General features: G+C 35.2%; 1 protein-coding gene across 11 annotated transcripts in view; it reads right to left on the reverse strand.

The window, feature by feature from the left end:
• Positions 1–13406, reverse strand: part of RYR2 (ryanodine receptor 2) — a 456061-nt gene that overhangs the window by 179166 nt on the left and 263489 nt on the right. For all 11 annotated transcript variants that reach the window (XM_069800675.1, XM_069800669.1, XM_069800667.1 and 8 more), the window contains 2 exons: positions 11707–11866; positions 1298–1445 (listed from right to left, as the gene is read on the reverse strand). In XM_069800675.1, the coding sequence (XP_069656776.1) occupies positions 1298–1445; positions 11707–11866 (308 nt within the window). The remainder of the gene's footprint in view (positions 1–1297; positions 1446–11706; positions 11867–13406) is intronic.

Here is a 13406-nt window from a genome sequence, read left to right on the forward strand (position 1 = left end):
ATTCCATATTTCCATATCTCCAACTTCTAGAATATGGTTGCTGAGGTGTTGTATCTTTTATGTTACCATTTCCTTTCTATATATGCAGTTAGTGTTCCAGAATGACAGTAGAGTACCAAGAATATCCCTCTCTCATGTTCCATCTTACAACTTAATCTCAGCATGACAGAAAACTGTCATTTTAAATGCCAAAATCTATAAGAGAATTTATTTTATTTGTACATTATGTCTCCTGATGTCTTTTCTCTCTTAACATTTTATATGCTGCAGTTACTAAAGTAAATGTTGTGTACTGTTTCTTTAAAACTTCTTTATTAAAAGTTTATGTAGCTTTTTTCTGTTTAGGATCTATCAAACTCAAACAATATATGTTGAAAATACTGCCCACAGTATCAATAAAATCTTCAATCTGGCAATGATGCAAATGCAAAGAAAACATTTGTAAGAAGTGAGTTAAAATTCACCTATAGTCTCTTCAACTTCAAAGACATGAGAAAGTCAGGAAGGTTAAATGCTCTAACAGACTATCTAATTCTAAACTTGGCATTTTGACATTCACAGAAATATGGTTTGTAGGCATTTGTCTTCAAAAATGTCTTCTTGTAGCTTTAAGTGCTTAAATAAAAGATTGTACATGAATTGTAGAATTCTTCATTATGTAAAGTTAAAATTGTAGGAATATAAAATTCACATCTACTGCATTTACATATTATTTTTTTCTTAGCAATTTTAATATTCTGTCTTGAAATAACAAATATAGTACCAATTAAAAGTTTTAAATTAAAAACTTAATTTTAGATTGGGTATTTATGCAGGTATTTATGCACATATTTATAATGTAACCATACATTTTATTCCCTGGCATAAGACCATATATGAGCAAGATGATAAGCACGTTTTCCTGATTTTCTGTATTTTAGGGTTCTGTCTTGTAGAATTCACAATCCTGATTTAAATTGGTTAAGCTTTTATTTTGATTCATCTGAACTATCAAATCTACAAAATGAACACTGAAAGGAAGTGTATGAAATACAAAGAAATTGTATCACTGATTTAAAATGTAAAAATATTTCATTTCTTAATTCTTCATTTGAGGCCACAGAACAAGAAAAGTAAACAATAAGGAAAGCAAGAACAAAGGGAAATACAAACAACAGAAGATGGAGAAAAGCACCTATTAGCTTTGGAGACACTGTACCTGTTCAGATTGTTTTACTGGAGTAATGAATCCAGTAGTGGAGTGGAATATTCTAATTTTTTTTGAGAGAGAGAAAAGCAAAACAACAAATTTTATTACCATGATCTTGATCAGGAGCTTCCAGGTTGTAACCATAGCCTAGAAGAGTGCGGACTGCTTCCCGAAGACTGTCTTTGTTTGACTTCTTTGTCCGATCATCCAGAAGAGCATAAGGCACAAGGCGAGGATTTCGTCGATTTTTCACATCCTGCATAAGTATGAAAAATCAATTCAATTTCAGAAACTGTGCTTTGTCTTAAAGACAAAATTGCGTTATATCGGCAGTATAAAAATTACTATTTATACCAAATACCTTGCTGCAAATACAGCAAGGATTCAAAGAAGTTACAATAGTCTAGAAACTAGTAACAACACTGACTTTGCTAAAAAAGCCAGTAATACACAAATAAATGTAACTGCGTGGCTTATACCTACTTTCATTTTCCATCAAATTTACTTAATAGGATAACAATACAAACAAGAACAAGGATAAATGCAAACAGTTTGACTGAAAAGTCAAAAGGATTATATTTTGTACACTGTTTATGAAGCAGCTACCATAACAAGAAGCTAGTACATAATCAAAGCTCAGAGACATTACTGTACCACAAATATATAGAGGATTTTTTTATTATAGCACTAAACAAGATATATAAAACTCCCAAAGAATAAACAATGTATGAACAAAAGAACAAAACACTACTAATAAAAAATATTCATAAATACATGCAATACTTATTAATAAATAATAAAATAGATAATAAACCTGTGCCTTACTATGTCAAATACTTAAAACATGTATTTTCAAAAATAAAGTGTCTTGCAAGAATATGATTAATGCGCTTAATGTGCAGAATTTTTGTAATAGGTAATTTAACATAACCTCTCCTCCGGCTGAAATTAATGTATTGGTAAGGTTCAATCTTTGTATTTTAGGTTTATTAACACAACGTTGATTAGGTTTTCCTCTAGTGCAAAATTATCTTATTTGAAAGCATTGTTTAACTGGATTATTTATATGGCTAACATAATTTGTAATGACTAATAGAACTGTTCTCTTGTCTACATTTTCTTCTCACATCCTATCAGCATCTGTTTGCAGTGAGAGAAACCATATAAAGAACTCTCCATGTTCTTCCTAATATCTTATTTCTTTAAAATAAAATAAAATTGAAGACTGGACATATTAAAAAATACTTGCTGTTTGTTCTCTTGGGTACATATACCAAAGACATTCAGAGGCTTTCATGATTGGTCAGACTTCTTAAGAAATGCAAAAATACTACCTATTATTTTAGAAAGCATTGCCTACAGTGAAAGTACCTTTCTTCTATAGCATTATGGTTCTACTTTTAAAAATGTATGGGATTTTTATTCTACCTTTGCTGGCAGAAGAGAGATAGCACATTCATTCTGACAAATACTTGCAGGCATCTTTTGTTGTCCTTTAAATGCTTAGATACAAGGTTATCTGCCTTTTGCCTTATCATGGTGAGTAAATATTAAAGTGCTGTTATTAATCAGTGCTTGATGAAATCTGGTCATACCAGTGATCCTTCTAGGAGAAGAAATATTGCAGGACAAGCACTACCTATATGCTAAAAGGGCTAACAGAAAGATAAAGATAATGCATTGCTGAGGACACGAATTACTACACCACATCAGCTCTAGTCATATTCAGTAGGAAGGACAGTGACAGGGCCAACACAAGGACCATCTGAGGGGACTACTGTCCATATTTATTCTAAACACTTAAGCTGACATCCCCCTTTTTCCAATATTTAATTTGGTAGATGTGAAAAAGGTCTGCTTCCAGAACAGAATGGACTAAACAACTGTTGAAGTAAATGTTAGAAGTAATTATTATTCGATACAAGAATATTCACATTAATATCAGAGATGAAACACCATGGCTTTAATTATTTGTTTTGGAAAGGACATAAAAAAAAGAAATTATTTCCTCTGAAATACTCTGTGTCCAAAAGATATTATGAAATACTGTCTTTAAAAATATGAAGCAGAAGTTTGGAACAACAATTATTTAACTTCTTATCCATGACTAATGCACTGGTAATGGCCATAGCAACCACTAACACACATTAACATACAGGCAATCAGCTGATAACAATGTATGATAATGAAATATAGTGTAAGTGATTTTAAAAAGAAATCATAAGTATTAAACAAACTCGATTTTACAGGTTTTTTTCCTTGAGTCTTAATTTTATTTAATATTGCGAACTTTTTCACCCACTCAAGACTTTGGCTACTTCTTTAAATATGAATATGAAAAGGGATTTTTCTTTTAATAATTTTGTTCTTTTTTTCCCCTGTGATATGTCTATCGAAATTTTGAATGTTTTACTTATTGCTGAATTAAGAACTGTTATTGTTATACTCATCATAAGTTTCTGTACCAACAATCTTCTGCACCTCTGTGGTTTAAGTCTAGCTAATCAAGAGAATGATCCTATACAGTGATTGAGCTTTGCACAGTCACAATCAAGTAACAAGAAAAGTGATTAGCTAAAGAGTGGTAATTTTTATTGAGTACATTTGCAATCTGTACATTGACTTAATTCTTCCTATTCACTACTGAAAAGTTATTGTTTTGTAGTGTAGACTGTTAAAAGAAGGAAAACTCAGCCAAAGTTTTTAATTTTTTGCCAGAGTTTTCCAGGTATGACAGTCTAACGCTTCATCAGAAGACTCTGTTTCGTATAGAGTTTGTCTGGCAACTACTTGCTCACCGAGTCATTTGAAATAAAAAGAAAAGTGATCTCTTCCAGAAGACAAAAGACCCCAAAACTTAAGCTTATTGACAAGATTCCGTTTCAAACGGTTTGAGTTGGGTAGCACACATGACGTTTATATAATTCTTTGGGTCTGAAATCAGAACCTATCATACCACAGAAGGAAAAAAGGAAAAAGAAAAAAGACTATATATTTTATTCACAATTTTGTCTTCCTTTAATGTAACATAAACATTGCATTAGTCATTTAGAATTTAATCTGAAATTAGTTAAGTAAAAGAAAGCATCGCAACCATGAAAAGTTGGAATGCCTGGCAGAATATGCCCTGACTATAAATGGAAGAACTAAATAATGTTGAACTTGAGTGATATAACACTGACCATGAAAAGTCAGCATTACTTCATGCAGTATACATGACAGATTTTGCTATATGCAGCAGATGATAGAATTATTTGAATCAGCACACATATACTTATTTTTAGCATATAAATGGATTTGAAATAGGCAATAATTGGTCAACAATGGCACTAACTGAATATAGGTCTTAAAATAATAGAAAAGAACTACAGAAAAAATACCTAAACACACACACCAACAAATATCAACAAGCCTTTTAAAACTTCCATTACAGGTAATGAACACTGTTGTAAAACAATTCACAGAGGAAGCACACTGGGAGCTGAGAGGTGCAGAACTGCATACATTTGTTCAGCAAGTATGTGACAGGTGGATAACTGATCTAGTGCACTGGATCTAGCAAGTGGTCTTGCAACTTGCACAGACAGATGTCATGTAAGAGTAAGAACAAGTCAAGAGGAGTGTCCATACTGTGTACAGCAGCATAGAAAACCATAGTCAAATTCTATAAGCAGCTCTAAAAGAAGAACCTATATAAGAGATACAGTGTATCTAAAAAAGTTGTACTCTTCAAAAGTAATTTAATAACAAAAACCAAAGCCTCATATAAACCTCTAAAAGACATCTGAAATGATAAAGATTAATTTAGTTTTCAGAGCTATAAATGTGATACCGCAAACCTGTGTGCTCTCCTGGGCCTTCCCAAATCTCTGAGAAGTTCAGGAACAGCACAGATCACTAGACTAAAAGGAACAAAAAGACACCAGAAACATATATAAATAAGTGCCTATCAAAAAGACAGACAGGAAAAGACTGAAAAATGAAAACACAGACTAGGAAGAGTGCAGGAAAAACATGATAATAATTTAATGGGATCATAAGTTTTATGATTTAAAGTGTTAGAGCTGTACAGATACATATCCTGTGTAGTACTGAAATGATTTTGTCCTCGTAACCAAGGCTGTTAAATGACAAGCACAAAGCAAATATATTTCAGCACATACTCAGTGAGACAGACATGCTGTTGTTTTCCTAGCTTCATGTGCACCATCAGAAAAGACTCATTCTATAGCTGTGAATTGATTCTGCTTGCTGCCATGGCTGTGGATCTTGCACTTCCACAAAGATTTCCGAGCAATTGCCACAACAAATGCTACTGGCGAGCTTGCCGGCAATGCTGTCAGAAATCCAGCTCAGTGTGAGTGTGCAGCATATACACTGTGAACAGGATCAATTACCTACACCATACATTTCATATCTTGTTATCCAGAGGTCTAGCTTTTCTGCATTTATCATGGCAGCTCACGTTTAACCATAAACCATTAAAATTAAAAATTATTTTATAGGGAAAAAGGAAAAATATAATTCTAAATTGGTATTTACTAAGTAATTTCAAAATTCTAGAGTCATTAGAACTGGAAAGCACAATAAAGTCCTCACAAAGCCACACTCTTGGCAGTATTAACAAATATCCTAAATGTATCCACTCGAAGCAGAAGTTGTGTTCCTAACCTGGCATGCTATAACTATAAATGGACTATAAATGGAAAGAACTAATATATCAGTATAAATAATGTAAAATGAGAAAGTGAGGTACTCTAAGTAGTTTTTACAGGGACAAGATGCCTTTTTATATATATTTAATGACAAAATAAGTGGCAAGCTTTCAAATTCTAATTTTTTCCCATACATCCGTATTTCCTTAGTCTGAATTTCCAGAACACTGCCTCTCTTGCATTGCAGCACTAGGCAGTCTGAGAAGACCAGCTCCTGATGAAACAGTGATGTCATATGCTTTCTACAAAAATCTAAAAAAAAATATGATCCTAACTTAAAAAGACCAAACTGTCTGCATTTTGGGCCAAAGAGAAATCAGACTTGGTAATTGCTTCACAATCCTGACTAATCATCCTATGACAGGAAGTGCAGAGCATCTTTAAGATGGTCTTCACACAGTGGGAAGAACTCCCTAGGTTGCTGATTTTTATAAACATTTGTTAAAGCTGTGGGGTTTTAAAATATTTTTTTTTCTCAATACAAATGAGGATTCCGATTGTTAGGTTCTTCAGCCACAACACACAATACAACACGAAGAAAAAGCAAGACACCCTTTGACTAAGTTATCTGCATATGTGACAATGCATAAAAGCAAAATTTGAAAGTCAGAATCTTTGGCTGTGACCCCCACAATCAGTGGGGAGACCTAAAAGTCATGTATTCAGGAAGAGGGAGGGGGTGGCTAATGTAGTTGAAATTATTTTCATTTGCTTTCTGATCTCTAAGCTTGACTCTTTTCTCCCCCTTTCTGTCTTTTCCTTACTTATATAAAAGTTGGGATTCTCCTGTATACATGACATCACAGTTTTATGAACATCAACCAATACCGTAAGTTCACGCATAAACTTAATGTGAGTTCTGAATATTTTCTATTTGATTGTGAGGATTTAGTCACAAATGCATCCTTTTACATTTCAATGCTATTTTTCAATCAGCTTGGTATGATTTAAAATGCCCAAACAAAAAGCTCAGGTAATTATGATAGGACATAATGTCAAAATCTGTACATGTTTAAAAAAATAAAAATAAAAAATGCCCTCTCTCAGCACAAATGTGATGATTTTAATTGACTTACACCAAGGATATATTGCTCGTTTGCCTGGATCTATCTACCTTATCTGTCTTTGATCATTTACTATTTCCCTAGTTCAGAGAAGACCAACCTGCCAGCAACCATGTTCTCCCTTAAAGGGACACTGTCAAGTATTTTCATACTGATGTTGTGCTTGTTTTTCCACTTACCCTTGTTATTTAATACGTTCTTTTAAGCAGAAATATGTATTTTTCCTACCTTTTTTGTTCCTTCTGCTCCTTCCACGGAGCAATAAGCTACTGTGAGTGTGTCCTACTAAAAAATACTTACTTGTTTGTCATCAGTGTCATCACAGCTGTCAGCACAGTTCTGGGAACAGGATTTATTAGTTAACTTGTGCTCCCTCTGCTGGCTGGCTGGTTGGCTCTGCAGCAGCAGAACAAAAATACTGTGTATAGTCATGCACAAAGAGCAGCTATCTCGTTAAGAAAAAATCCTGACAAGCAGTGGTGGATTTAGAAGAAGAAAATCTGGAACTTGGAAGGCATTTTCCCCACCAGTTTATAACAGGAAATAAATGGTTTATACATGAACTACTTGACAGTATCCCTTTAATTTTTTCATATTATATAATCCCCAAATGATGAGGCATTCATGATGGAACAGGCCCACTAGATCATCTAATCCATCCTACAGCCACAAGCACGACTGCCATTTAGAACATATTTCCCAGTGATTAGTTCATCTGCTTTCAACAATCTGTAAGCTTCTTTCCCTTAGGAAACTATTTCATAGCTCTGCAAGATCCGTTTATACTATTACAGCATAACATCGTGTCACTTTATTACAGTACTGTAACATGTCACAGTAATATGATGGGATGACAAAATGTAGCCCATGAAACAAACCCATTGTTGGAGACAAGCAGAAGCACATAGCAGTGTGGACAACAGCTAGCAGCTTGCCATGTGATATGTATGTCAGCTAAATGAGAAGCATCTTTGCACTGCACCCAGAAAGGAGCACCTTGCTATTCTGCTCTCTTCTTTTGACTTTTAATGAATGGTATTTGTTATCAGCACATTGTAAAGCACTCTTGGAACATTGTCTGTCTTCTCTCCAGAAACAAAATAATTATTTGAAAAGAGAAAAAATAATTTAATTAAGAGGAAATCAACATCAACACCCCAAGCATGGCAGCTTCTACAGGACATGCTACTGGTGGGAAAGTTTTCAAGGACATCATCTACCTGTTTAACTGTACATGAGACTACTGTAATTTGTCTGCCAAGAATAAGTGAGTAAAAGTATACTGCTGATCTGGTTGCTCTCTTTCCTGAAGGTCATGAATATTTCTGAGCACTTGATGATCTTTAACAACCATCCTCTGTTGAAAGCATAAGTGTTCACTGCACCATTGTGTTACATCTCAACAATAGTGCCCCACTCAGCACACGGAAGTCTTCAGTCAATTTGAATGCATCGGACCCAACAAAATATTTAGATGTTTAAAGCAGAAGCACCCAAGACTGCAAAACCCTGATGAAGTGGCTTTCCAACTCCGAACGTGATCAGCTTCATAGGCACTTAAGCTTTTTACTTTTAAATTCTCCAGGTTCTTCTTTGCATGCTCGTAATTGTCTTTGTCTTGGTAAGGAAGAACAGTTCAATACTGATCATATACCTAAGCCCCATCAAGATTTAGAGCAGAAGCATTTGTCTAAGTCTCTTTCAGAGAACAACCTGGTAGTCAAAATCAGAGCCTGATTCACACTGACTGCTTAACCATCTCTGAAAACCTAACTGGGGGCTACCATTTTATTTTAAAACTCAGCAGGTCTAAGTGATAGTGATAACTTCTTTATGTAACAACTTGTCCTTGGCCATCAAAATGGATTTAGATACCTAATTCCTATTTGTACAGTCAGATATCTTTGAGGATATAGGTGTCAATTTTTAAAACACTTGTGGAAAATGGGTAATGCACAGTTCAGTAATTACAAGACTAAGGGGTTCAAAACTTATACCCCTATCTTCCACGAGCTTTCTCACACAAGACTATAAATTGTAACAAGTCAGCGCAGATTTAATTTGCATGTTGAGCTTTGTCATCTAGCAAGCAGGGCATTTATTATGAAAGCAATCTAGGGGAAACCTGAGTTCCAAGACTGGCCCTCAGGGCAGTTATTTTGAGTGAGTATACAAAATACAGAGAGCTGGTCAGGGAGTAGACCACAGAGTCCTCCTCTTTCCTGGTGAGCCTCAGAAATGTCTCTTCACAGGGCCACAACATTTTAGATTCAACAGTAAGGTCAGTCTCTTTCCCTGGGCACAGCGCTGAGAACATAAGACAGACTTCATGATTCTTCTGACATTAAGTTGAAGTGTTTAATTTTAGGTTACATCCCGAACTAGATTTGTCTAATCAATGTTTTTATTTTACTTTTTTAAACCAAAGTTGCGGCCTGGGGCAACTCCACTGCCTTTTAGGAACCACAATAAAACTAATGATTTATTAGTATCACATTACCTCTTCAAAAGCAGAACCTTCTATATCAGCAGGCACATCAAAACATAAATAGAGACAGTGTATATACATATTGTGTAGATGTAAAGGAGAAACTCTTTTCATTGCCGCCCACTCCCACTACATCTTTTGCTTATTATTCCCAACCCAGTAACACCGGAAAAGTCTTTGACAGCATCATTTAATTGCCTTTCTTACTTAATACCTCACTAATTCAGAAAACATCTAATTTAACTGCAAATTCACTCCAATAAATATGGCAAAATTATTTGTGTTTTTTTCAAAGATATATAGATACAGAGGGTAGGTTAAATTGTCTTCAAGATCTAAGAAACTTTATTCACTACACATGAGTTGTGGGTTTAAATTTTCCCACTGCTAGTTAGCTAAGAGATGCATTTGATTCCAGAAACTTCTTAACTTTGTCTTAACCAATAAGTTCTGCTGCAAAACTAAATTTAATTTTGCATATGTCAGGGTTCTATCAAAGCTGTAACTATTTCCCAACTTTCATTCATTTCAAATCTCCTGATTGGCAAGGCCCTGTAATGAAAATGTTTGGCTTCTGGGAGAATACAAAAATATAGGAGACATGGTGTTAATTATTGATTGAGAGCATTCCTTAGTATATCAGAAATATTTCTTTTGAGCATCTAGAGACATAGAGACCCTTATTCTAGAAATGAATTGTGCACTGCCTCCATAAACACAGGGTTGAAATAGTGGGTTCATAACAAATTAATCTGCTCCCCCTACCTGACAACAGAGAATCATCACTTCCAACACTTCTCATAATTAATATTGTATCAGAAATGTTAACAGCACTTCAAAGGGCCACCTTCCCTTACTCAAAGATGCAGTATTAGGGGAAAATTTAATCCTGTTGTAAGCAGGGGAGTTGCACCAACACTGAATTATCTTCAGTGTTTATCTAGTAGGGGATATTATATACACTCCGGTGTGCAAACACAAGAATTAGCTCATTGTCTGCCCAGACCAAAATACAGAACATAGATTTCCTAAATAGTTTACAAAATACCATAGTGAGAGCTTTATAGTAAGATACTATAATGGACAATGCTGAAATGCTATGCAGCATATATTTTGTCACATAAATGTACTTTGTCAGTATGTGATGAGGTGAATTTAAGTGCCTAACATAATATATATATAAAACCAGATTTATTTTTTTTATATGCAAAAGCTTTGCAAATAGAATGAGTTTTGGTCTTGTAGAAAAACAAAATTTGAGATGTGCTGAACTGAAATGTATAACTTGAATTTTTGTCAAAAACAAAACCACTGTTTGCAGGCAGGAAAGATTATGTACCTACAAAACAGCTGTCTCATTTTTGCAAAAATAATGATCTTTTATGCCCAGCGCAAAACCATGAAAACTCTTTTTTTCCCCCCCCAAGGGTGAATTTTCCTAAATTTTCACTGTGATATGCTACCACACGTTTATTAACAGAAGTGAAGACACTTTTCTCTATAAAAAATACACAAATAATCACAAAAATAATAGAAAATATGACTCCTAAGGGAAAATTAATATAGTAGCTGTCTTGAAAAATAATCAATTAGGCTCATTGTATACCTGATTGATTTTTTTTTTTTAAAGAAAACAAAGACCCTGAGTTCTGCTGTTAACAATCCACCATGCTTAATTTTTATTCCCCCCGCCTTATAACAAACACATTGTGATACCTACCACGTAGCATTCCTATTCACTGAAACAAAACCACTGAAGTAGGACAGGAACTTGGACACTGACTTAACTATTCTCAGTTAAACATGGCCTCTTCCAGAAATACAACATATCGCAAATACAATATAGCAAAGTGATTACTAGAAGTTTATATTCTGATTTTCCCAGATAAACAAAATTATTCAATTACCAGTACTGCAAACGTTTAAATGATTCCCCTACTGAAAGTCAATGTTTACATTTCCTAAAATACCAGAGCATATGAGCTTCCTGCATGCAATTTTCTCACCCTGAGATCTAGATAGCATACAAGAATATACCACCAATTTTTTAACACCACTTGTAAAAGAACAGTCTCATGCTGCTAAAAGATTTAACAGTATTGCTTTAATGATGTATTTTTGCTTTCTTTGACTGACAGACTCGTATTCATTAGCTGATTCTTCCTTCCTTTGTATCCCCATTATTCCCATTTAACTGTGAAATATCTCAATAGCTAAGTGCTTTTTCAAGTGACTGAAATTAGCACTTACCTGCTGGATACCGTATGTCCAGCCTTGCCTTATACGGTCCCTTGCCCACACATTGTGAGCATTCTCCGCTAGTTTATCCACCATAGCTTCTTGAGAAGGGGTCAGTTTGATAAAACTCAGATCCATGGGAGCAGGCTTATATCCACTCAACAACTGGTAGCTGTCAAAAAACACAGAACTTGCAGTTACTTTTCAGTAAGAAAAAATAAATAGAAACCGCACAGGAAAGAAGTGACATGTATGCAATGTAGCTATATACATAATCTGCCTTTGAACATAAAGAATAATAATGCATTGACATTTGTTTTTGTTTCAAGCTAATTGTGTCTTAATGAGATGAAGTAGCTGGTAATGAAAGCTACCCAAAATGGTGTGAACTAAAAATGTTTTTAAAGTATTTTAGTAATGTCACGTTTAAAGTAGTAGATGAAGATGTTGTTTATCTATATACTTACATGAATACTATTATTGTTACCTCTGCGCACTTGACAATACTTATTAAATTCTATCTATCTCCTACTGAAGCAAGAAAATAAATTCTTCTTACTACATATAGGGATGTGAGAGACAGAGCAGGTCAAATGGCTTACTCAAGATCACCTATGAAGTCCATCTATAAAAGTTTGTCTTTATAATGCTTCATAATTTAACTATCCTTTAAATCATAGGGGCAAACATTTAAAATTTAAGCATGACTTCAGAACAGAGACTTGGCTTCCTCACTATTTTTAGCACTCCTAAGAACAAAGTGTTTACCTTTATGAAGTTGTTCCCATCGAATTAATTACAGTCATCTCCCATTTTACTTACCACCAAACGTTCTTCAATAAAGGAGGTAATGCATATGGTGCTGGATGCAGCACATCAGGACTTAATAAATGTACAACGAAAACCTGCGACACTACGTGGCACCATCACGGTGGCGGATGTTGCCTTCCCTTACCTCAGCTGATGAAGGAATATGCAGGGGAAGGGGCGCAGGAAGAGAAAAGCGGGGGGCTGGACAGACAGGGGCTGTACTGGGTGTCTGTGCCCAAGCGCTGGGGGGTGGGGGTGGCTGCAGGGCAGCCTCTGTGTGGAGAGGCCGGGGCTGCCCGGTGCCAGACACAGCCTGCTCCAAAAGGGACCTGCCACTGGCCAAAGCTGAGCCCCTCAACCATGCTGGTGGCCCCTCTGGGAAGACATTTTTAAGAAAGGGCAAACAGCTGGCTGCACAGGAGGAAAAAAGTGTGGAAAACAGGCTGGCAGACAGCAAGGCCAGGGGCGGGCAGGCAGAGGTGCTCCAAGTGCCAGAGCTAGTGCTTCCCTGCGGTCCCAGGAGAGACTGGGCTGGAGCTGGTGGATGTGCCCTAAATATCCCTGAGTGTTTCTCCTTGAGCATACTGACAAAACAAAGCACTATTTTGGTCATAACGAAAGAGGTCCATGGAAAATAAACAACATTCTCTCACTGGAATTATATGCGCTGGGGTGTTTAAAGAATGGCTAGTTTAAATAATTGCCCAATTATTTTCTAAACAACTTTGTAATTTCTTGTATTTTCTCTATTTGGACTGACAGAGAGAAATCCAGAAAAAGAAACAGTATTTATCCCCATTTATATTCTAAAATATTCAAATACTTTACAAATCTTAATTGATTCTCAAACTATTCTAAAATCCATTTAAACTAATTATTGGTTGAAAACAATAATTGAAAAC

The sequence above is a fragment of the Haliaeetus albicilla genome, chromosome 13, assembly GCF_947461875.1.
Source record: "Haliaeetus albicilla chromosome 13, bHalAlb1.1, whole genome shotgun sequence".
NCBI lineage: Eukaryota > Metazoa > Chordata > Aves > Accipitriformes > Accipitridae > Haliaeetus > Haliaeetus albicilla.